The sequence below is a fragment of the Ruditapes philippinarum genome, unplaced genomic scaffold (assembly GCF_026571515.1).
Source record: "Ruditapes philippinarum isolate M1 unplaced genomic scaffold, ASM2657151v2 ctg3816_1_1_1_1, whole genome shotgun sequence".
Classification (NCBI taxonomy): Eukaryota; Metazoa; Mollusca; class Bivalvia; order Venerida; family Veneridae; genus Ruditapes; species Ruditapes philippinarum.
The window spans coordinates 55421-78066 of NW_026860751.1; the positions used below are offsets into that span (position 1 = coordinate 55421).

The window sequence follows — 22646 nt, forward strand, 5'->3', positions numbered from 1 at the left end:
TCATGTTTACGCCTTTTCCCAACAGTATTTCAGTCATATAGGCGGGTAGTTTCCTAACCATCGTTCCTGGAGAGTTACACCAGTACTAGACTACATTCCTCCGCGCTAAACTACCAAGGCATCTCCCGGGGATCGAACCCACGCCAGAGAGGTAACTGGATTAAAAGTCATCGACTCTAACCCCTCGACCACGGAGACGTTTGTAAATATGTATAACTATGTTTTGGAATCTGCATTTCAAATCAATTTGATCTATTCTTATAAAAACTGAAAGTTTTTTTAATGACAATGTGTAATCATACCGTGATTACATGTTTTGTTTACAGTATAAAACTTAACATATTTTTCTCTGTGTGTATTCAAAACATGTTTTATTTACATTTCAAAAAAAGACTGTTTTGAAATTATCAGTTTCTTCACATATATCAATAACATATATACTAAACATCACCAATTCCGTGTCATCATTTATTTCACGGTAATGGCATATTTTCATGTCACCCGTGTTAAAATTAGTCAGAATTGACATATTTTATTCATACACCTAAACAACAAAGTTTTTGTGCAAACTTGTTTACATATCTAGATTTTTGCATAAAATATAACAACAGTTTACAAATTTCTGCCCAAAGCAACAATAGTCCATTAAATTTGTGCATACGTCTGAAACAATCATCAGTATCTTAATGCTCTTCTTTGTTGAAAAAATAAATTTTGAGTTACATTATAAAGATAGTTTAATATTGAAAAGTAAACAAAATAACATTTAGAAATTTTAACTGAAACATGAAAAAACTGAAGTGTAACACCATTACCGCGATTTATATGATGACATTCTGTTTTAAAAATGGCCGACATATGATCTACGTCTGGCCCATTAAAACTGATTTTGACTAAATATATTGTTGTTTCCTTGTGCCATGCAGCAGAAAATACCTATATGTTACAGCGTCTGACAATTTTTTACCAAAAGTTACATTTGTTATTTTATTTCATGTTTCAAAGTACTGTGAACTAAGAGGAGCACAGTATAATATATATAATAGCGTAATATATTTAAAAAAAACAACATGGAAATATTTGCAAAACTTTCATCAACTGAGCAGGATTCCAGTATAAATATTTAACCTTTAACACTCTTGACCTGGAAGTGATTTGCCAGTATAGAGCCAGGTAAGCCTGGTTACCCTTGATGTTTGACCAAGCTGTATTCTGCTTGAAACTCAAGATTGTTTTTTGATAATGAAATACTTTAAACTTATAATGGACTGTTCTTATTTTAAAGCTGGACAAATCCATTATACAAAATTCAGGAGGTTAAAGGTTAAACCTCAACCTAGTCAGCAGACTTCTTGATTTTTTTCCTGGTGGAATATTAGGTATTTTTTTCTTCTATATTTCTATATATCCATCAATTTCCTCCAACTCTTCTGCTTTCTTGACTTTTGATAAAGGCATTTACTGAGGTTGTTTTTCCTGAAGGATTTACTTTCTTGTACCATAGGTAAAAGGTGATAACAGCTAAAGTGGCCCTGCAAAAAAACAGAAATAAAATGTAACATTAACTCATAGCATGCTAAATTATCTTAAATGGTCTACTTTTCAATTTGGGGATGATGAAAATTATAGTTAGCAGTCAATCAACAGTAAAGAGCCCTGGGCCCTTGGTCCTACTGCGAAGATGTGCAGACTGGCTTGGCTCCATACTAGTTCGAACATTAATTTGGTAACAGCGCTTTTTGGAGTTATAAAAAATGTGTGCAGATGTATTCATGCGCGATACTCATATGGTTGAAGGAATACATGAATACAATGATCATTGGCTATGACCACTTTTAATATTAATATTTCATATATATTACATTTTTACAAAATTTAAAAAAGCTGTACTTAACATAACGAGCAATTATTAATTAACTTTTCAATATTGGGCACGTTTTCACTTCAAATATAAGGTTAATATGAAGTTCACAAGGTCAAAGGTCACTATTATCTTAAAACTGAAAACAGTTTCTGGAGCATAACTTAAGTTCCATTTGGCCCACAATATTTAAACTTCATAGGATGATTGTCCATATTGGATAGAAGACCCCTATTGATTTTGCGGTCACTAGGTCAAAGGTCAAGGTCACTATTACCTTAAAACTGAACACAGTTTCTCGAGCATAACTTAAGTTCCATTTGGCCCACAATATTCAAACTTCATAGGATGATTGTCCATATTGGATAGAAGACCCCTATTGATTTTGGGGTCACAAGGTCAAAGGTCAAGGTCACTATTACCTTAAAACTGAAAACAGTTTCTGGAGCATAACTTAAGTTCCATTTGGCCCACAATATTCAAACTTCATAGGATGATTGTCCATATTGGGTAGAAGACCCCTATTGATTTTGGGGTCACAAGGTCAAAGGTCAAGGTCACTATTACCTTAAAACTGAAAACAGTTTCCGCTCAATAACTTAAGTATTAATCAACCTACAGCTGTAAAATTTTATAGGATGAACAGCTTATTCCCATGTCTTACAAATGCTTCATCCTTACTAAAAAAACCCTTTCAGGCATATTATGCTCCACCAAGCGGTGCTCTTGTTGTGTCTAGCTGACCTATTGCAGCCATTTTGCAACACATTTTGGTTTTGTATAGAGCAGTTTACAGGTCCAACTGCCTTTTTGGCCCTTAAATAGGTATGTCAGATAGAACTCTCATTTAAGGTGCATCTATCTACAAGGTTTGAAGTTCATTGGTCAATGCCACCTTGCTTTAATGGCAACTTTTTTTAATAATAGGTGCAAGTGACCGTGACCAGTTGAACTGAAAATGGGCATCAATGAGGGAAACTACTGTCCATGGGAAATGTCCCATCAATCTGGTCAACTACTGACCATGGGCAATGTCCCTAAATTAATTTGGGAATACTACTGACCATGGGCAATTTCCCTTCAATCTGTACAACTGCTGACCATGGGCAATGTCCCTATAAAGTTTCATTATCTTTATCAAACTTCTCCCTACTGTGTGGGGACAAGTAAATGGGTAAAAAACAATGCTCATTTCCCTCACATACCCCTTGGAGGAGGGAGGGTGTTTGGGGTTACAAATGAAAACTTACCAAGTAAATATGTAAGATAAATGCTCATTCCTTAATTCAACACCAACTTGTATAGGCTTAGGCTCATGAAATGACTTCCTCCCTAAATAACAGTAAAAATATATGATTTATAGGAACTCCTACAGAGGTCCAAAAGCCTAAAATCATAAAATTTGAATTTCTTACACAGACCAGCTTTGGCACTTAAAACAGAAAGATATGCAAAAAAGTAAAGAGATATACTCAGAAATATATTGAAAAATCTTTTACTTTTATGATGTTCTTAACCTGAGTTGAGTGAAAAACATTGCAAGGTTTTTTTCACAATGAGATTAATTATCCTAAAAAACATGGTGTGCTAGTGGTCTGAAATTTTGCACACACATAATTGGTCTAGACATACATCCAATGGAAATTTAATCTCAAACAATTATTTCTAGTCTTGTCATGTCAAAATAACCTTAGTGGAGTCACTTTAATATAAGCAGTGGATTACCAACCCTTAAATCCTTCAACCCTGAAAGCAGAACATGTTTCTGCAAATAATGCAGGCAATGTTAAAGTAAAATAGAGTTTATAGGTACTTTAATCTTGAACTAGTATTTGATTTGAGTGGATTTTTAGGTAGCACTATTGTGAACTGTTTTAATAAAATTTATGCAAGCCAAATACAAATAATAGATTAATGTACTCTTATATCTAACTTTTATACTTTGTTTTATACATAACTGGCATAAAAAATGCAACATCATTCTATATCATACTCCAGTGATAAATAACAAAGTAATTCAAATTAATGTAAATTTCAATAATAATTTGATCCCGAGCCAAAGTAATAAGTTATGTAAACTAATAAAAGATTTTTGATATAAACTATAGGGCATATCTAACCCCAGCAGGTAGGTGAGGATTATATTGCAAAGAACAGGTTATATACAGTCATAAAATCTGTAAGGAGTATTTATAACATAATTAACAAGCAATTATCATAGTATTGCAAGCAATCAATAAGTCCGCTACCGGTTAGAACCCCATCAACATTCTGAAGGGCCATTGGCCATTCACTAATGTTTCAATTTTTTCTCTATTTTAATTAAATTTGTTGGAAAAGTTCTTTAAAAGTGATCACAGGAAACAGTTTTTATGAACAGACAGACAGACAGACAGACTGAAGGACACTCTAAAGTTAATATTTGAAACATCCCTGTTACCAAAATATAACATTTTTAAAAGCAAAATTCTTAAAGAGAGGATAACTCTTGAATTAAAGATGCAATTTCATAAAAATTTTCAACTCTTTTTGACTTATCACAAATATTGTTATATTTGCCATGTTTTAAGCCTATTTGTTGCCAAGGCAACCAATATTTTTTCAAAATAGGAAGAAAAGATATGACACGCATAATCTCCAGACTGCCATCTACCCATATTTCAAGTTTCATAAAAATATTTCCAGTACTTTTTGCGTTATCACTGGATCCAGTTTATGTGTAAAATTTGCCATATTTTCAGCCTATTTGTTGCCATAGAAACACAGAATTTTCAACATAGGAAGAAAAGAAAAAGACGTGCATAATCTCCATACTGCCATCTTTCCATATATCAAGTTTCATAAAAATATTTTCAGTACTTTTCAAGTTATCGCGGGACAGACAGACGGACGGACAGACAGACGGACGGAGGGTAAACCTAAAGTCCCTTCGGTAAACCGGTAGGGGACTAATAAATACAGCAAACTTCTTTTTTAAGAGAAAAAGAAAAAAAACTGAGATTCTTCTTAAATTGGCAGCAGACTAGATATATAAAACTATATAAATGTCACGGTTATCCGACGAAAACCGACATTACAAACATGAGTTTTATATAAATATATATACCTGTTTTAGAATCAATGTAAACTGGTGCAGTTCCACATCTCTGTGCCAGTTGTTCAATTTTTCTCACATAATACACATCACAGTCAGCTTTCTTCTCTGGTTTTTCAAAATCCAATAGAAACTTCCAGAAGTAGGATGATGTCTGTATAGTAACAAAGTAGGAAGATGTTTTTATAGTAAAAGAGTAGGAAGATGTCTGTATAATAACAAAGCAGAATAACAAACTAGGAAGATGTCTGTATAATAACAAAGTAGGATGATGTCTGTATAATTACAAAGTAGGAAGATGTTTTTATAGTAAAAGAGTAGGAAGATGTCTGTATAATAACAAAGCAGAATAACAAACTAGGAAGATGTCTGTATAATAACAAACTAGGAAGATGTCTGTATAATAACAAAGTAGGATGATGTCTGTATAATAACAAAGTAGGATAATGTCTGTATAATAACAAAGTTGGAAGATGTCTGTGTAATAACAGAGTAGGAAGATGTCTGTGTAATAACAAAGCAGAATAACAAACTAGGAAGATGTCTGTAAAATAACAAAGTAGGATGATGTCTGTATAATAACAAAGTAGGAAGATGTCTGTGTAATTACAAAGTAGGAAGATGTCTGTTTAATAACACCTTTATATACATATAACTGCATTATCTTTTTTCTAATTCTTACAATGCAGCGACAAAATAATGTTTATAACATAACTATGCAATTGTAGATTTACAACTATTGTCTTTAAACAATAGCTTGGCAGAGGTGGGTAACTAAAGCTTGATGACAATTTTTTTTAAGAAGGTGTAATGGATTAAATATGCCTTCTAAAGAGAGTCAGACATCAAATTGTTTGTTGTAAATAGCACAAATTCTGTCAGATATGAAAGAAAAAATAGCAATAGAATATCAATGAATTTACTTTTGCACGTAAAGGGGCGTAACTATATGTAAATAATAACTGATTGCAGAGAAAATCAATCTTTTGTTTTGACATAATATACATGCATGCCAAATACTAGTAATATAGTTTAAAGTGGTGGCATGGCCGAGTGATTAATGCGTCAGACTAGTAATAAAATGATCTCTAGCTATATGGGTACAAACCCTGTTAGGTGCAAGTTTTTGTTTCCTTGAGCAAGAAACTACACGCATTGTTCAGTACTGGCCTGGAGATTATAAAACCTTTTTCTGAGATCAGTCTCCAACCTCAGGATTTTCATTGGTCAATATAAATTCTATGCTGGTTTTTGACCAATCAAATGCCTGAGATATGAGTATGAGCATAGGAGTTTAGTTAAAAAATGAGGTCTGTTTCTAGTCTAGTGTAGTGCACATCACATGCACTTTGTATAACCTTTAGTGTGAATTAACTGTATAAACATAAAAAAATAACAAACATTCATGCCAAATATAAACAACCCAAGTTCAGATTGTTTTGTACCTTTTTTATACAAAGTATCTGTCAATGGACAATATTAGCTAATAAAGGCAAATATGACATTTAAGAATGATTTTCTTTGTATATATAAGTAGGTAACCTTGAGTTTCATTCATATTAATATTGTAGCAAATACAATCCAACAGTTATCTGATTCATAAAAAAATAGAGGATATTAATGGGTGTAGGTTCAATACCGCATTAAATGAACAAGTTATAAATTATATTATGCAAGTCTCTGGTGAGCAAAATATTATTTTATTCAACAAGTTCAATAAATTCAGTAATGAACCTACACAAATGTAATATTCTACTTATCACATACTCAAAATAAAGACTATTGGAATTGCAAAATAATCATTTTTCATTGACGTGTTTATAGTATAACTCTAAACAAACTTTCAAACTTTGTTTGTAAAACACAAACGACGACACATCAAAATATATGCATGGTCGTGCAGTATCATTTTTTTCTCAGAGTCACAAAATCTGCACAGGTTTGTGATAGAAACAGTGTTTTAATAGTACTACATACTAGCAACTTACATCTTGATCTTTTCTGAGGATTCCTACAATTTCTTGTTCACCATGAACCTGAAATGAAACATAAACACTTTCTATTACTCTCTGAATACGACTAACCTTAGTATGAAGTTTTTGTTGAACCAAACAATCAGCACATGTGTACATATGTCAAAATCATTTTTACTGGGAGAAATGTGTAATGTTTCTTGTTTTTTTGTACATATATTTATTATGGATACAGAGTTCAGTAATTCGAAAATGTGAATAGATTAAAGAAAGAACACAGATGTGAGCTTATCGAGTTTAATCTCAGAACTGGCTAGTGGCGGGAATCGCCTGTCTATAAATAAGACATGCCCATTTAAGTATTAATGGAATAATACTGACATGTAAAGGTCAAGGTAAAATAATCATGCAGGTAAAACTGATATCATTACAATGCATTCTGAACCATTTTGTTTAACATCAGCGTAACAACCAGTCAGCGGTTATAGTTGCTGACCTGGCCCACTAATCATCCTCAGTTCCTACATGTGTAGGAGGTATCCAGCTTGCTTATTAAAGGTCAGCTTAGTGAAGGTCAAATGCAGGTTGCAGGTTGCCTCCTGTGTATAAAATAACGCATAGGGGTCAACTGAGGTCGTATTCCACCAAGACAAATTGAAACATGTCATTTTACCTTACTTTACTTAGTGTGTAAAAAACAAACATAACACACTGATTGTTACATACAATGTCCATTCTAGAAATTCCAACACAGAGGTAAATTCCCCCACATTTAAAAATAAAAATATGGCGTACTTTTAATAACAAGGAATGCCAATATAAAGTGTAATTGGGTAAAATTCAAATACAATTTAATGTTGTTTATATTAAGCCAGGACTGGTCTTTTTTCTAAAACAATTGAAAGGTAGGTTTTTTTCCCCAAAGAACCAGATCCCAAATCTCATTTTCAGATGTATTTTGGTGCTAGATTTAACAGTATTATTGGACAGTGCATTCATCCAAGATTGATGTTTGATCAACGCTGGGTTTACGAAAGAAATATATTGCCAGTATTCTTTTATGAAATGATTTGTCTGAACTTTGTAAGTAGAGGAAATTAAAGTTTTTTCTATAAATACAGTATTTATTTTCATCAAGTGGTATGAAAATAAATATTTCATGAGTGGCGGTAGACAGGAGTGAAAAATGATAATATTCATACCTCAAGATGAAAATAAATCCTGCATTTGTAGAAAAAAAAAGAATTTTCTGTTTATTATATACATTTTTGTCTTTTTGACATCATAATTTGAAAGACCTGCCCTTAAATTTTGTTTATTGGCTGAATTTAGCAGAAAGTAGTACAGCAAGATACCAGTGAAAATAGTTCATTTATAAGTATATAATAAACAAATTTATACATAAAAAATTTTAAACAACGATATTCTTTGAAGCAAAATATTTATCAACGGCAACAAGAGCTGTCCCCATAAACTTTTCCAAGTAATATTGATTTAATTACGTTAACAATTACCCTTCAGTTTTCCAGTGTTCATGTAAACAAGTAGGCCTTTACAGGATCTGGACATTCTACACTTTTTGAGAAAGTCAATCAATTCAGATGATGAATTTTCAGGCACATTTCAAAAATGTGTGCAATATTTAAAAAAGTGTTGTGAATCCTGCAATCATGCATCATAGAATAGACACTGTCTGTTTATATATGATATGAATTTCTACAACAATAGTCTGGCAACTTACCTGTGCATTTTTCCTATTCTCCTCGAGGGCAAAATAATCATTTTCAATCCAGCCTCTGTTAACCAATATGCTTTCACTGAAATAAATTCATAGCAGTTCATTTTTATTTGCAAGTTTAGATACAAGAAAAATCCATTAAGGTTATTTGATATGACAGGACTATAAATATACTTTTATCCTGACTTGTGAAATACATGATGTAAGTCATCAAATTATATGTTTTTTAAGGCTAAATTTTGTACATAAATAAAGTTCCTTTAATCAGGGTTTTTCTAATAGAAAGATTTGAAAGATCTAGCTATTTATGTTGAATACAGTTATACAGATCTAGCTAATCTAAGTTAAAATAAATTTTTGATTTAACTAAAGGCATTTTTCTTTCTTCTCGGTTGGGTTTTACCTTACAACAACACAGTATAGGTCATATGGCGACTTTCCAGCTTTACCGGTGAAGGAAAACCTCAGGTGCCCCATTTGCTTTATTTCAGGCACAAAATAGGCACCTGAGTAGAACCACCAACATTCCATAAGCTAGCTGGATAGCTTTTCCACACGAAAGAATTCAATCTCAATCCTTATAATAGCTGTGAAAAATAAATGCTTTGAGGTCAAAGACCTTAACCACTTGGTCCTAGACAACCCTAAAGGCCAAAAAACAACATACTTTGATTATGAACTTCAGGTGAAAAAAAGAAAAAATTTAAAAAAAACACACATAGGAAAGGTAGAAATGAATTTCCTTTTCACATACATGTATTTCTTTTTCATTTAATATTTTTTATAGATTATGAACTATTGGTTTGGCAAATAAAACTGAAGATTGGTAGAGAAACTTGAAACAGAACTTTTATTGTCCTAAACATTACATACTCCCTGTCTGCAAGTTTGAAAGGTGTGATCACATAAACCCCTGAGACTTTACCCCCTAGTGTTTGGTGTCTTCTTTCGGGGGTATCTGAACGTGGACCTATATACACTTCATTTGCATAATCAAAATGTCCTCTAACTTTCACTGGGTACAAATCAAAATCTTTTACTGTTGACAAACTGAAAAAAATACATTTTATAATATATTTAAACATGAATTAAACATGAATATATATCTTACAAGAAATATTTACCACAGCTTTCTTAAATGATGTGATAAGTTATCCATATTCTTGTATATAAATATGGGGTTTAATCAGAGAACGACTTTAAATAAACACACACTGGTACATCAAAATGCTTTGACCATAATTATCCATGAATATATGATAAATAATCATTATATTTATATATATTACAATTGACTGTAACTACAGGTTCGGTCCTGATCCTGGTGTATAGATGTTCTATACTGAGGGCTTATTAATGTTTATTTTTCATGTTGATATCCCCATAATCGATAATGGACAGTTCCAACACAGAAACTGGACAAGTCCATTTTAGAAATTCACATTCTCAATAACAAGAATGTAAAAAAAATAATAATTTCATACTCTTTGGGTAACTGTATTGGATCCATTTCATATCGTTCTTTGATAGTGTCTATCAAATTTTCTTTCCATTCTTTTCTTTTCACTTGCCAGATTGCTAAACCTACACATGTTATTGGACATATCTGAAATAAATGTCACACAAGAGTTATACATCTTTGGATCTTTTGTTTGTTTGTTTCATTTTACGCCTTTTTCAAACAGTATTTCAGTCATATAGGCGGGCAGTTTCCTAACCATCGTTCCTGGAGAGTTACACCAGTACTAGACTACCTTCCTCTGCGCTAAACTACCAAAGCATCTCCGGGGGATCGGACTCATGCCAGAGAGGTAACTGTATTAGAAGTCATCGACTCTAACCCCTCGACCACGGATAATTAACCTCACTTTAAAGCAGCACACCTCCAGATACATGCTATAATATATTCATGAAAATTGAGAAAATGCATAAAAAGGTAAAATATTGTGAAATGAACAAAGATAATATAATTTCCACATTGCAAACAGCAATTACAACCTATATAAATCAACAAAAAGAGGTCAAAATATGCAAAAATAGCTGTAACTGCGTTACTAATACAGTAATACAGTTACTAAACAACTTAAACATAAACTTCAAGTAGCACAAAACAAAGTTGTTCGTTATATTCATGGTTATTCCTCTAGAAAATCATTGAAAGTTATTGATTTTAGCAGTATTGGGTGGCTTTATATAGAAAATAGAGTCATGCAGTTAAGACTTAATCATGTACACAAAATATTTAATAACAAGAGCTGTCGGTAGGACAGCACGCTCGACTATTCTAAGTGCTTGATAGTAAAAGAGCCTTGATAATGTTAAATTTTTTAAGATCACAAAAGGTCTAATTTTTTTTAATAAATTCATGTTAAAGGCCTTAGAGAGAGTCTAATTATACAGTATTGGCTTGACTATTCCGAAGGTAATGTCACAAGGTTGTTTTATTGAGTACAATAATACTAATTACCTATGAATACATAAATTTGACAGAAAAGGTACAAAGGCTTCTAATTAAGATGTTTTATCAAGTAAATCACTGCTTTATTATTATGATGCATAAAATTGTCCCAAAAAAAGGCACAAACCCTTCAGTAGTAATTGAGATAACAGCTTACAAGCAAAACTTTACCATGAATTTCTAAGTTGAAAAAGGGGAGAAAAATCAGCCTAAATGCAAGAAAGAATTATGGATCTTTGTCAGTGACCTACAATTATGACCCTAAATGCATATGTGAAGTTTTAAATAAATATCTTTAATAGTTATTGAGATATGTAAAACTTGCATGTAAACATTAACCAAGAGACTAAGTAGAAAAGGGGATATGAATCAGCCTTTATGCAAGATAGAGTTATGGAACTTGGTCAGTGACATACAATTATGACCCTCCAATTATGACCCTAAGTGCATGAAGACCTTTAACCTTTAACCAAAATTTCTAAGTTTCAAAGGGGCAAATAATTCTTCAAATTTTGCAGGCAGAGTTATGCAATTTTGCAAACTGATGTACATTGTTACTATAAAAAAGTATTTTAAATTTCAATTGAATATCTCAAGCAATAATTGAGATATTTGACTTTACAAAAAAACTTTAACCAAAATTTCTAAGTTCCAAAGGGGCATAATTCTGTCAATATTGTAGGCAGAGTTATCCAACTTGTCAATCTGATGTACCTTGTTACTATAAATAAGTATTGTAAGTTTCAATTGAATATCTCAAGCAATAATTGAGATATTTGACTTTACAAAAAACTTTAACCAAAATTTCTAAGTTAATAAGGGGCATAATTCTGTCAATATTGTAGACAGAGTTATCTAACTTGTCAATCTGATGTACCTTGTTACTATAAAAAAGTATTGTAAGTTTCAATTGAATATCTCAAGTAATTATTGAGATATTTGACTTTACAAAAAACTTTAACCAAAATTTCTAAGTTAAAAAGGGGCATAATTCTGTCAATATTGTAGGCAGAGTTATCCAACTTGTCAATCTGATGTACCTTGTTACTATAAATAAGTATTGTAAGTTTCAATTGAATATCTCAAGTAATGATTGAGATATTTGACTTTACAAAAAACTTTAACCAACGCAGACGCTGACGCGGACGCGGACGCCGGGGCGACTACAATAGCTCTCATATTCTTCGAATAGTCGAGCTAAAAAGTGTCCATCTTATATGTATGATAACTTTTCTTTAAAGTCTGATGTTCATTGTTATAATAGTAGAAACAGTGTCGGGAACTTTCATATACCCCATGTTAATAGTTTTACAAAAAGTACATTTTTTTACCAGGGTATTAGGGATTGGAACATGCTCCCACTTGATATTAAAAAGGAAAGTAACTTTTTTAACTTTAAAAAGAAAGTAAAAGCTGAACTAAGCAAAAATATGAAACAATTTGAACAAGCTGATTTTATTTTTTATTAGTTTTAGAGATAATTGTTTTAATCAATATAGTATGTTTTATATGTATCTTGTGATTGGTTTTTGTGATATATATAAATAGATATCTTTCATTGGTGTGTTAACTAGTCATATTCATAGTATTATTCCTGCAAATATGTGATATATGTAATTAACATAATGTGCAATAGAAATTAATATTATTTGATCTTAGAAATTTAACATCAGTCCAGTATATCATCTCTAAGTATGGACCTGAATGCCAGTTCTCAAGAAAATATATTCTTTACCATCAAAGGACCCCATTGGAAATAAGTTCTCTATTTTATATTGAACTTTCATGGGTTATCCTGTGTTGTATATATTGTCTTGAAGTCAACAAGATCTTTGATTTAATTATGAATGTAAAGTTTTTTTTTTTTCAATTAATTAATGTGTTAAAAACAATGTGATAGATATAACTGTGATAAATTGTCTTAATTTGTTTTGTAATATGACATATATATATACACACAAATAAATCAATCAATCAAAGTAGAAATATGGTGAAAAATATTGCAAATTTGGTCATCTATTGCACATGCAATAGAAATTATTATTTTTATCTTGAATCTTTTACTTTTCTTAAAATCTCATTACTTTTTTTTCAAGTTGATTTTCATGAAAAGGCGTGCAGCTTTAATATAAATGCTACATTAAACAGCAATAAATGGTACAATGTAATAGCAAAAGTTTGTGTTTTGAGGTAGTCTTACTGTAATGTTTTTCCGCCCAAAAAATTCTAACATCAACTAATATTGTAGTAAATCAGTTATTTCCAGAACATTGTAGTATTTGACTACCTTAACAAAAATTTGTTTGCTCATCTCAATCAGGGGCGGCAAAATCTATTTTCCATATTGCCCAGATTGTCCCACAGCCTGTACGTACAAGTGGAATTTTAAAAAATTTACCCTATATATATCATACGACCAAGTTTAAAAATTCTTAGATAAATCCAAATTAGATTTTGCCAGCCCTGTGAATGCATGCAGTTTTTATTCAGATGCTATCCCTAAAATGCCATCAATTCCAAAAACTATTAGGTGCTCTGAGTACTGCTTTATTACCAATAAATAATTGTTGGCATCTTTCCAGAAAGGCTTCTTTAATGGCGAAGTCCTAGGTACCTGAGAAGTGACTGATCGACATGGACATCTTTGTGTTCTTGAATGCTGAAATGCAGAATTTTATACACTTAAAATATTTACAATTATATTAATATACGAGCTGCAATGCCTCTTACCTTAAAAAAAAATAATATGCATCTAAGACATACAAATTGAGCCATACATCATGCTATTTTTGCATGCTTCGTCGCATATGATATACTAATAAAAAATGAATCCCTTCTTTATGAATTTTTTTTTTTTTTTAAATGACATTTACCCAAGCTTAGGGGCCTTAGCTTGGGTTCCAGTCTGTCAATTTTTTTATGTGCTTCTTTTCAGCAAATCAACATGATATTATCAAAATCAGGAACAAGTATGAAATAGCGGGTATGTTATGAATAAGCAAAAAATGTTAACGCCTGAATCCCAGGCTATAGGGTGCCGTATATACATGTAATGGTACAAGCAACAGGGGATTCGCCAATCTCCTACGCAGTGATCTCCCCTTACAGGATTAGATCTCTGCCATCACAACATTTTCGTCAAGATTTTTGACGATATGAATTTTTTCAATTTTTATATTTATTTTAAAAAGTAAACACGGTTTTGCTAATGTTTCAAGACCGATAGGTGTTAGATGTGAACTAAAATAAAAAATAATTTTGGAAACATAAATATTATGAAAATAATTTTTAAAAATTTTAATACCGCACCGTTTATTTCCAAAACAATGACCCCTCTCGAAAGAGAAATCATTCAAGTAATTATTAATTTCGACTCTACGCTTTACAAAAATCAATTTTTTTTTCAATCATATCGACATATTTGAGACCAGAGTTCAAGTTTTAATGTCGCTGTTTATCACACAACATTTTTCAACGATTTCATTGGCCTATATGCCATTTTTACACAATCATGTGATAAGACCATCATCATGTGATTTGTGTGAATGCAGTGGTTACTGGCCGTAGCGTAACCGTTGCGCGGAGTTTGGGGATTCGCATCTCTTAATCTTTTCTACAATCAAGCACACACGCCGCCAATTTGTCATGTTGATCACTGTGAAAAGGTACACTCTCCTTTGTCTGTAGTATACCCCAGAGTCTTAACCAGCAGTATATAAAGGTTTATTCCATTTTGTTAGTTTATCATATACAAGTTATACTCCTGAAAATAATTTGGGATCTATAAAATCCAGGAGATTGCCGTAATTTTTAATGAAAACAGTATATTTAAACACTAAACTAAGGGAAAGATTGACTGTCATTTAGATGCTTATCTTGTCAGTCCCATTACATTACATGCCAACCAAAAACTATGATAGAAACAATGGAATTTAATTACATAATTAATTTAAGTCTGTGACACCAGAAAAAAAAGACGTCAACTGGTACAAGATCAGTAAAATAAAAAATATGTCACTTTCAAAGCTTTAGAAAATCAAATTTGCAGAAACAATGACATGAAATATCAATTTTTTCAAATGAAGTTTACAACTTCAAAAATTAAGTAAAGGTTAAATTTTGCCAGTATTTTCAATCACAATAAACCTTGGCATAGGATACACTCTAAACAATAAAAGTAAAACGTTAAAATATTTGTCAACAGCTTAAAAAGCATAAACAATCAAATTTGACGACTTGTCAACACAGAGAAACATCGCACCCGTAGCAAATGTGTGTAAACTCTTTGCATCATTTCGGTTCACTCTTGGTAGGAATTGCATCAGCAGAAATATACTTCGACACCGGTGTGACAATTCGTTTTAAGTATCGTGGTCATTGATTGGTTCAAATGTGAAAAGCAACCAATAGAAACAGACATAACAAAATGGGTACCAAAATGGATTCCGAGTTGCAAAAAAAGTTGACAACAGAATTAGAGAAATTCCAAGCGCTACAAAAAGGTAAGAAACTTTTTTTGTTTGGAATTTATCAGTAAAAATCCATTAACGGCTTTTTTTGACAGTAATTGTTTAGAATATGTTTTTCTTGTAGATTCTAATGATTTAGAGTTTATGTGTCGCGGAAATATGTGAAATATGAACATGTGAGGGCAAGTATTCACGAATTCGAAAACCTGAACTCTCGCTCTCGCGCTTCCCGAGATTTCGAGCTCTGGGGAATCGACGCCATCATTGACGCTATATGCCTATAGAAGGAATGCTTTATGATTCTGCGATATAAACGATAAAAATACGAATTGAGACTGTAAAACATTGTCAGCTTAACTGGAAATATGTAAGTTAAATGCCAATAATTCGTTATAGGGTTAATAATGTATATTATTTATGTAGTTAGTCTCTGAATTAGCGGTACTTTTTAAACAGTGGGTGGGGTAAGATGGAAAGTAAACAATAGCATAGAGTTGATGAATTTGTTGTTTATTAAATTAGTAATTATGCTTTAAACATGCTGTTATGTTTAATTTGAATAATGAACTTTATGGAAGCATGGTCATCAAATATTTTTATTTTGATCAGCTGATCAATGACATCGAAACTAACTTAAAAAGTGGGTTAAGATTTTTTAACTGAACAGAAGAGTGAACAGGTCTAAGAAAGTCACTCGAAAAAAAAGTATATAATTACACAATGTCTCATAATTAATAAAAAATAAAATATATTCAATTTTTTTTCCCATTAAATTGAATGCCTTTTCCTTGAATAGCTCACCTTAAATAAATGACTCCGGGTCAGCTCGGCCCTAAAACGTACTTGGCCCCGAGTCAGCTCGGCCCTATTCCAACTCAGCAATGGTCAACTCGGCCCACTTTCAATTATTAATATTAGGTTTGTGTTATCACTATTTATTGTAATTATATGTACACGGATTGACAGTTTCCTTTTAGCAGCTGACAGGGTTTTCTTATCAGTAGAAATTGCAAGATTTGGGTATCTCACTGTATTTTTATTTTATGCTTTCCAGTGTTTTATTGTAATATATCAGATGATTATATTCTGATAAACCACTAGTGAAATTTATAAAATATAATTTTCAATGTAACCGGACTATATCTAAATGCGCATGAAAAGAAAATCATAACTAAATGAAATAACAAGCAGTTATAGTTGCCGGCATGCGTAAATTTTGCTTCTTTAGGAAAAGAAAGTCGATTTCATCATACATCATGTAAAAATGCAGTGATTTTTTTACCTTTGCATCCTGAGTCCAGAACTCAATGAATTTGCTATGGATGCAAAGTTTCAAATAATGTGCATCTTTTGGATGCATACTTTTTCTAAGTAGGGAGTCCTGTCTGACAGAAATTTGGAATTAAAATTAATGCCAAATAGTGTTCAACTTATGTCATCATCATATTCTAGGTCCAGCTAAGATATAATAATGTGCTATACTAATAGTAAGCTTAAAAATATTAAGGAAAAAATGAAGTTTTGATTAATATCCAAACTAAATTTAATGGAAATAAACATATTAAATTTATTTGACAGTTTTTTGAATAATTTCAGTATCAGAAGCATTTGTAATTAATATAGAAATCAAATTCATTTTTTTCTCCATTCCATTGTTAATAACCTGTCATATCACTTAAGCAGTATTAAGATTTGTAACTTGGATTTGTCGGCTAAATTATGGGACTCATAGATTTATAGCCCAGCGAGTACTAAGGACCCACACTGATGAGTTTGTAAAAAAATCACTGAAAATGTAACAAAAAATAGAGAAAAATTAACAGAACTATATTTCAGAATTGATGATGTGACATCATGATGTGATGACGTCACATAGGAGAATGTGTGACGTTACGCGGCAAAATCAGTAAAAATATACTTAAAATCCCTAAAATAGCATGAAATAAAAAGAAAATTTATTTGTTTTACATATAAGATTGAAATATATTTCATTCGTGAACACCAGCTATTATATTTTCACTCGTAGCTACGCCACTTGTGAAAATATTGCATCTGGTGTTTACTCAGTGAAATTATATTTCAATCTTACATGCAAAACAAACAAATATCTTCTATCTGTTAGGTTTAACCGTAAATTTTAATACTTTCAGTGTCAAACAATGTGTTGAAATATATATTGTTACAAGCTATTATTATCAATCACTGTGTGGATACCGATTAATCAGGTGATAATTATGATTGACCCATTCATTTAAATTTGCAATTAATTAGAAGCTTATGATATTAAGTAAACACGTTTTTGTTTCATTTCTTATTTGATATTACTTTACAAACAAAATGCATCTAAGGAAACATATTTTTATTAGATCTTTATTATTTACAAATAAATAACACTTTCTTTCTAAATGTACTTTATTTCGGCAGAAGAACAATTATTAAATATGATAATAAGATATTTCTTCTTATTCATTTACCTTAACAACATGCAAAGTAAATACGTTGGATATATTACTGTAGGGTGGGCCGAGTTGACCCGTGCCGAGTTGGTATAGGGCCGAGTTGGTATAGGGCCGAGTTTACTCTTTTCCAAATAAACAGTGTGATAAATAGATACCTTTTCCCAGCCGTTACACCTTCACCATTTACCTGTTTACTTGAAAAAGAAAGAGCTGATTTTCTACAGTTTCATATTGAACTAATCAATGTAAACAGTTGATTTGTTTTACAGGGCTCTCGATTGACACGGGGATCCGGGTTTTGACTCGTGAAAATCGGGAAATGCACAAATTTGACACGTGATAAAATCTGCTCAAGAGTCAATTTGCCACATGGGATTTTCAGCTATGCAATAGTAATTACCGTTAATCCACCCCTAATTACCTATCAAATCCTACATCTGTCAAACCTCACTCATTAAAAATGCCAACAGGCAGTTTAAGCCGTGTATAAAATGCTTTACACACGGCAATTGTTTATACCCTGTGCACTGAAGCGCGACAATTCAGTGGCTGCAATTTGACCGTGCTAAAAATAGCTCTACACAACTGATAAGAATTACATACTTGAGGTGTCAATTATTGATTGCTTTTAAAGGTTTATATTACTTGGAGTAACGGTGCATTTGTTATTTCTTTTTCCATTAAATATTCCAAGGTACATTTTGGTATTTAAAATAAATATGATATAGCATAGATCTACCAGTAAAGATAATTCTTTTTATATTTTATACATTTAATCAGAAAAGCTGCTGCTTATTTTATTCTTTCACAGCAATTCATTTTTTGGTTTGATTTGTTTTTTTTTAGGTGGAGGAGGGGGGGAGGTATAGACATTTATAATTATGGATTTTTTCAGTCAATTTAGACTTTGGAATCTCCAAAAATGACCTCCAATACAGTCATTTTTATACGCCCGTTTGAAAAACGGGACGTATTATGGGAACGCCCCTGGCGGGCGGGCGGCGTCCAATTTTGTCCGGAGCATATCTCCTACATGTATGGAGGGATTTTAATGAAACTTCATATAAATGTTCACCACTATGAGGAGCAGTGTCGCGCACATGAACAGGTCTCTAGGTCAAAGGTCAAGGTCACACTTAGAGCTCATTGAAAAATGCTTGTCCGGAGCAAACTTCCACATGTATAGAGGGATTTCAATATTACTTGGCACAAATGTTTCACCCATTGTGAGGCGGAGTGTCGCGTGCAAGATTCAGGTCCTTGCGGCCAAGGTCAAGGTCACACATAGAGGTCAAAGTTCAGATAAAAATATGAAGATGTGTATATGGACCATTTAGTCATCATTTATTGAGGGATTGTAACACAAATGGTCATTATCAAGACTATGGCTGTGATACATATAATTTAGGTCCAATATATACAAGGTCAAGGTCACTAAAGATGATGAAATATCCAGATTTTGTAAATAGAATTTAATCAAAAGGGCGACAACAAAGTAATTACTATTTTTAGATATGACGTACTGAATTACTTCCCTTGATCTACTTTCACTTTCAATTCTAAAAATAGAATTTAATCAAAGGGCATGAAATAATCCTCTTTCTTGGACTTGAGTATGTTCTAAAGAATGTAACTTTATTTGCACATGTTTCATTCATTGGTCAAGATTTCTTAACTGTGATAACTATGGTGTTCTGTAGACTTGGTATTTGTTCATAAAGATCATACAGTAATTACTTATAAATGTAAATACTTTCTCATAGAAATTTAAATAATATTTTAATTTTCAAGTAAATATCAGTTCAGCTCATTCAAAGATTAAGAATTGTAATGAAATGTATTTCCCTAGAATAAAATCTTAAATCAGAATTTTTAGTTATTAAATTACAATTACATGTACTTTTTATACGCCCGTTTAAAAAAAGATAAAAATATGAAGATGTGTATAGGGACGATTTAATCATCATTTATTGAGGGATTGTAACACAAATGGTCATTATAATGACTACGGCTGTGGCACATGTACTTTAGGTCAATATATGCAAGGTCAAGGTCACTAAAGATGGTGAAATATCCAGATTTTGTCTGGAGCATATCTCCTACATGTATGGAAGAATTTTTATAATACTTTATGGAAATGTTCACCACCATGATATGTATTGCTCCATGCATGATCCAGGTCTCCAGGTCAAAGGTCAAGGTCACACTTAGAGCTCATTGAAAAACGCTTGTCCGGAGCAAAACTTCTACATTCATAGGGGGTTTTCAATATAACTTGGCACAGATGTTCATCATTGTGAGGCTGAGTGTCGCATGCAAAATTCAGATCCCTGCGACCAAAGTCAAGGTTACACATAGAGGTCAAAGTTCAGATAAAAATTTGAAGATGGTTATAGGGACCATTTAGTCATCATTTATTGATGGATTGTAGCACAAATGGTCACTTATCCATAATGCCCCCATCTCCATCTAAAGCTTTTTCGTAAACGGGCGTATTTTGTGACTATGGCACCCTTGTTGTAACATAAAAATGATTCATGTAGTCAAATGACACTAGAAAAAAATGATTTGACTCATGAAAATTTTGGCCAAAGAGTCTTTGACTCGTGAAATTCTGACCCTACTGAGAGCCCTGGTTTTATATACATCATGTATTTCATTGTTTTCAGATTTGATCAGCCTGGTAGAATAATTATCAACAAGGTGTTACCATATTTCCAAAAATTCTGGTGCCTGATTTAAGTGTTAGCCACAATGAAAAGGAAAACGCCAGAATACACAGGAAAGAAGTTTTTCAATGTAAGTAAAGCAGACGCTGTTAAAGCCAATTAAACTTTTAAGCTATATTATATACCTGCACATACTCTGGCCAGTGTGGGTCTCAGTGGTTGAATACTTGTGTTATACACCTCACATCTATGGGTTCGATTCCCATCAAGGACATTGGATTCATTCATTGTAGCTAACTTACAGAATATTGGTGGTTTTACTTAGGTCCGGCTTGGTACTGGCTACTTATACAATTTTTAAAATGACGGTGTGAGTCAAAAGACCTCTGACTAAAATCGAGTTGACCCGTGCCGAGTTGGTATAGGGCCGAGTTGACTCTTTTCCAAATAAACAGTGTGATAAATAGATACCTTTTCCCAGCCGTTACACCTTCACCATTTACCTGTTTACTTGAAAAAGAAAGAGCTGATTTTCTACAGTTTCATATTGAACTAATCAATGTAAACAGTTGATTTGTTTTATATACATCATGTATTTCATTGTTTTCAGATTTGATCAGCCTGGTAGAATAATTATCAACAAGGTGTTACCATATTTCCAAAAATTCTGGTGCCTGATTTAAGTGTTAGCCACAATGAAAAGGAAAACGCCAGAATACACAGGAAAGAAGTTTTTCAATGTAAGTAAAGCAGACGCTGTTAAAGCCAATTAAACTTTTAAGCTATATTATATACCTGCACATACTCTGGCCAGTGTGGGTCTCAGTGGTTGAATACTTGTGTTATACACCTCACATCTATGGGTTCGATTCCCATCAAGGACATTGGATTCATTCATTGTAGCTAACTTACAGAATATTGGTGGTTTTACTTAGGTCCGGCTTGGTACTGGCTACTTATACAATTTTTAAAATGACGGTGTGAGTCAAAAGACCTCTTACTAAAATGTCGGTGAAAATTGACGCTATGATATTTCTCTTAGATATGTGAAGCTGGGCTCTTGAAACACATTCATCCAGGTTGGATTGAGGGACAGACACTTTATCGGACGGTTAATCATTAGGTCACTTTTGTCATTTATGATTTCTAATGAAAAATGTTAATTAAATAGTGAAAGTTTAATTTGCCTTTTTCCTGACATTTTTAAAACCTATGGAATAGTGCCAAAGGTTAAACTGTTTTATATATTTCATTTTTTCAGATTATGTGCGTCTGGTAACCAAAGTGTTATAACTGTTACACTTGCCATTTTGCCAACTACTGAAACCTTTAGTGAAAAGCCACAATGAAGAGGAAAAGGCCTGAACACATAGGAAAGGAGTGTTTCAATGTAAGTATTAAATGCACTGTTCAAACATGTAATTACCAATTACTCTTAAATAACTACACAAACTTAAGCCGGCAATTGTTTAGTGCTTCTGGTCTCTGATATCAAATATGCCATTCACCTCTGCAGGTTCATTTCCCTCTGGTGTCTTAAGAATCTATCCAGTAACCTTACAGAAGGTTGGTGGTTCTGCTCAGGCTGAGTTTTGCACTTGCTACTTAAAACCTATACAACTGAGTCTTTTGTCTTATGATCATTTGTTTGTATCTGCTGATTCATATGATATTTACACAAGAATGAGACAAGTAGAAAAGTGTATTCAATATTGAAGCATTATAGAACTGAATGTCAAATAGAGATAATATATATTAATATCAAAATATCCAATGACGGGCCTAATTGAATTTCTTTTAAAATGTTATTGAATGATGTTAAAGTGACATGCCCATCCAAGGGTATATAGTGAGTGAACCGGTGAAAATCAAAATAAGCTTTCATTTTGCCATAATTCTTTTTAATTTAATAATTGAGTTCGCAT

The 22646-nt window shown here is 32.3% G+C and overlaps 3 protein-coding genes across 3 annotated transcripts in view; 2 read left to right on the forward strand and 1 right to left on the reverse strand.

Annotated features, from left to right (window-relative positions):
• Positions 1-15537, reverse strand: LOC132713266 (surfeit locus protein 1-like). The gene is made up of 9 exons (XM_060695779.1): positions 15386-15537; positions 13679-13783; positions 10151-10272; positions 9540-9716; positions 8670-8745; positions 6944-6991; positions 4968-5109; positions 3112-3193; positions 1-1532 (listed from the first exon to the last, which is right to left on the reverse strand). The coding sequence occupies exons 1-9, from the start codon at positions 15416-15418 to the stop codon at positions 1412-1414; spliced, it is 906 nt and encodes a 301-aa protein (XP_060551762.1). The 5' UTR covers positions 15419-15537; the 3' UTR covers positions 1-1411.
• The window catches only part of LOC132713267 (prefoldin subunit 6-like), a 20281-nt gene continuing 13118 nt past the window's right edge, over positions 15484-22646 (forward strand). The window contains exon 1 of the mRNA XM_060695780.1: positions 15484-15626. Within this exon, the coding sequence (XP_060551763.1) occupies positions 15551-15626 (76 nt within the window). The 5' untranslated portion in view covers positions 15484-15550. The remainder of the gene's footprint in view (positions 15627-22646) is intronic.
• LOC132713265 (uncharacterized) overlaps positions 15794-22646 on the forward strand; it is a 9550-nt gene continuing 2697 nt past the window's right edge. The window contains exons 1-4 of the mRNA XM_060695778.1: positions 15794-15960; positions 20722-20851; positions 21332-21461; positions 21983-22111. Of these exons, the coding sequence (XP_060551761.1) occupies positions 22067-22111 (45 nt within the window). The 5' untranslated portion in view covers positions 15794-15960; positions 20722-20851; positions 21332-21461; positions 21983-22066. The remainder of the gene's footprint in view (positions 15961-20721; positions 20852-21331; positions 21462-21982; positions 22112-22646) is intronic.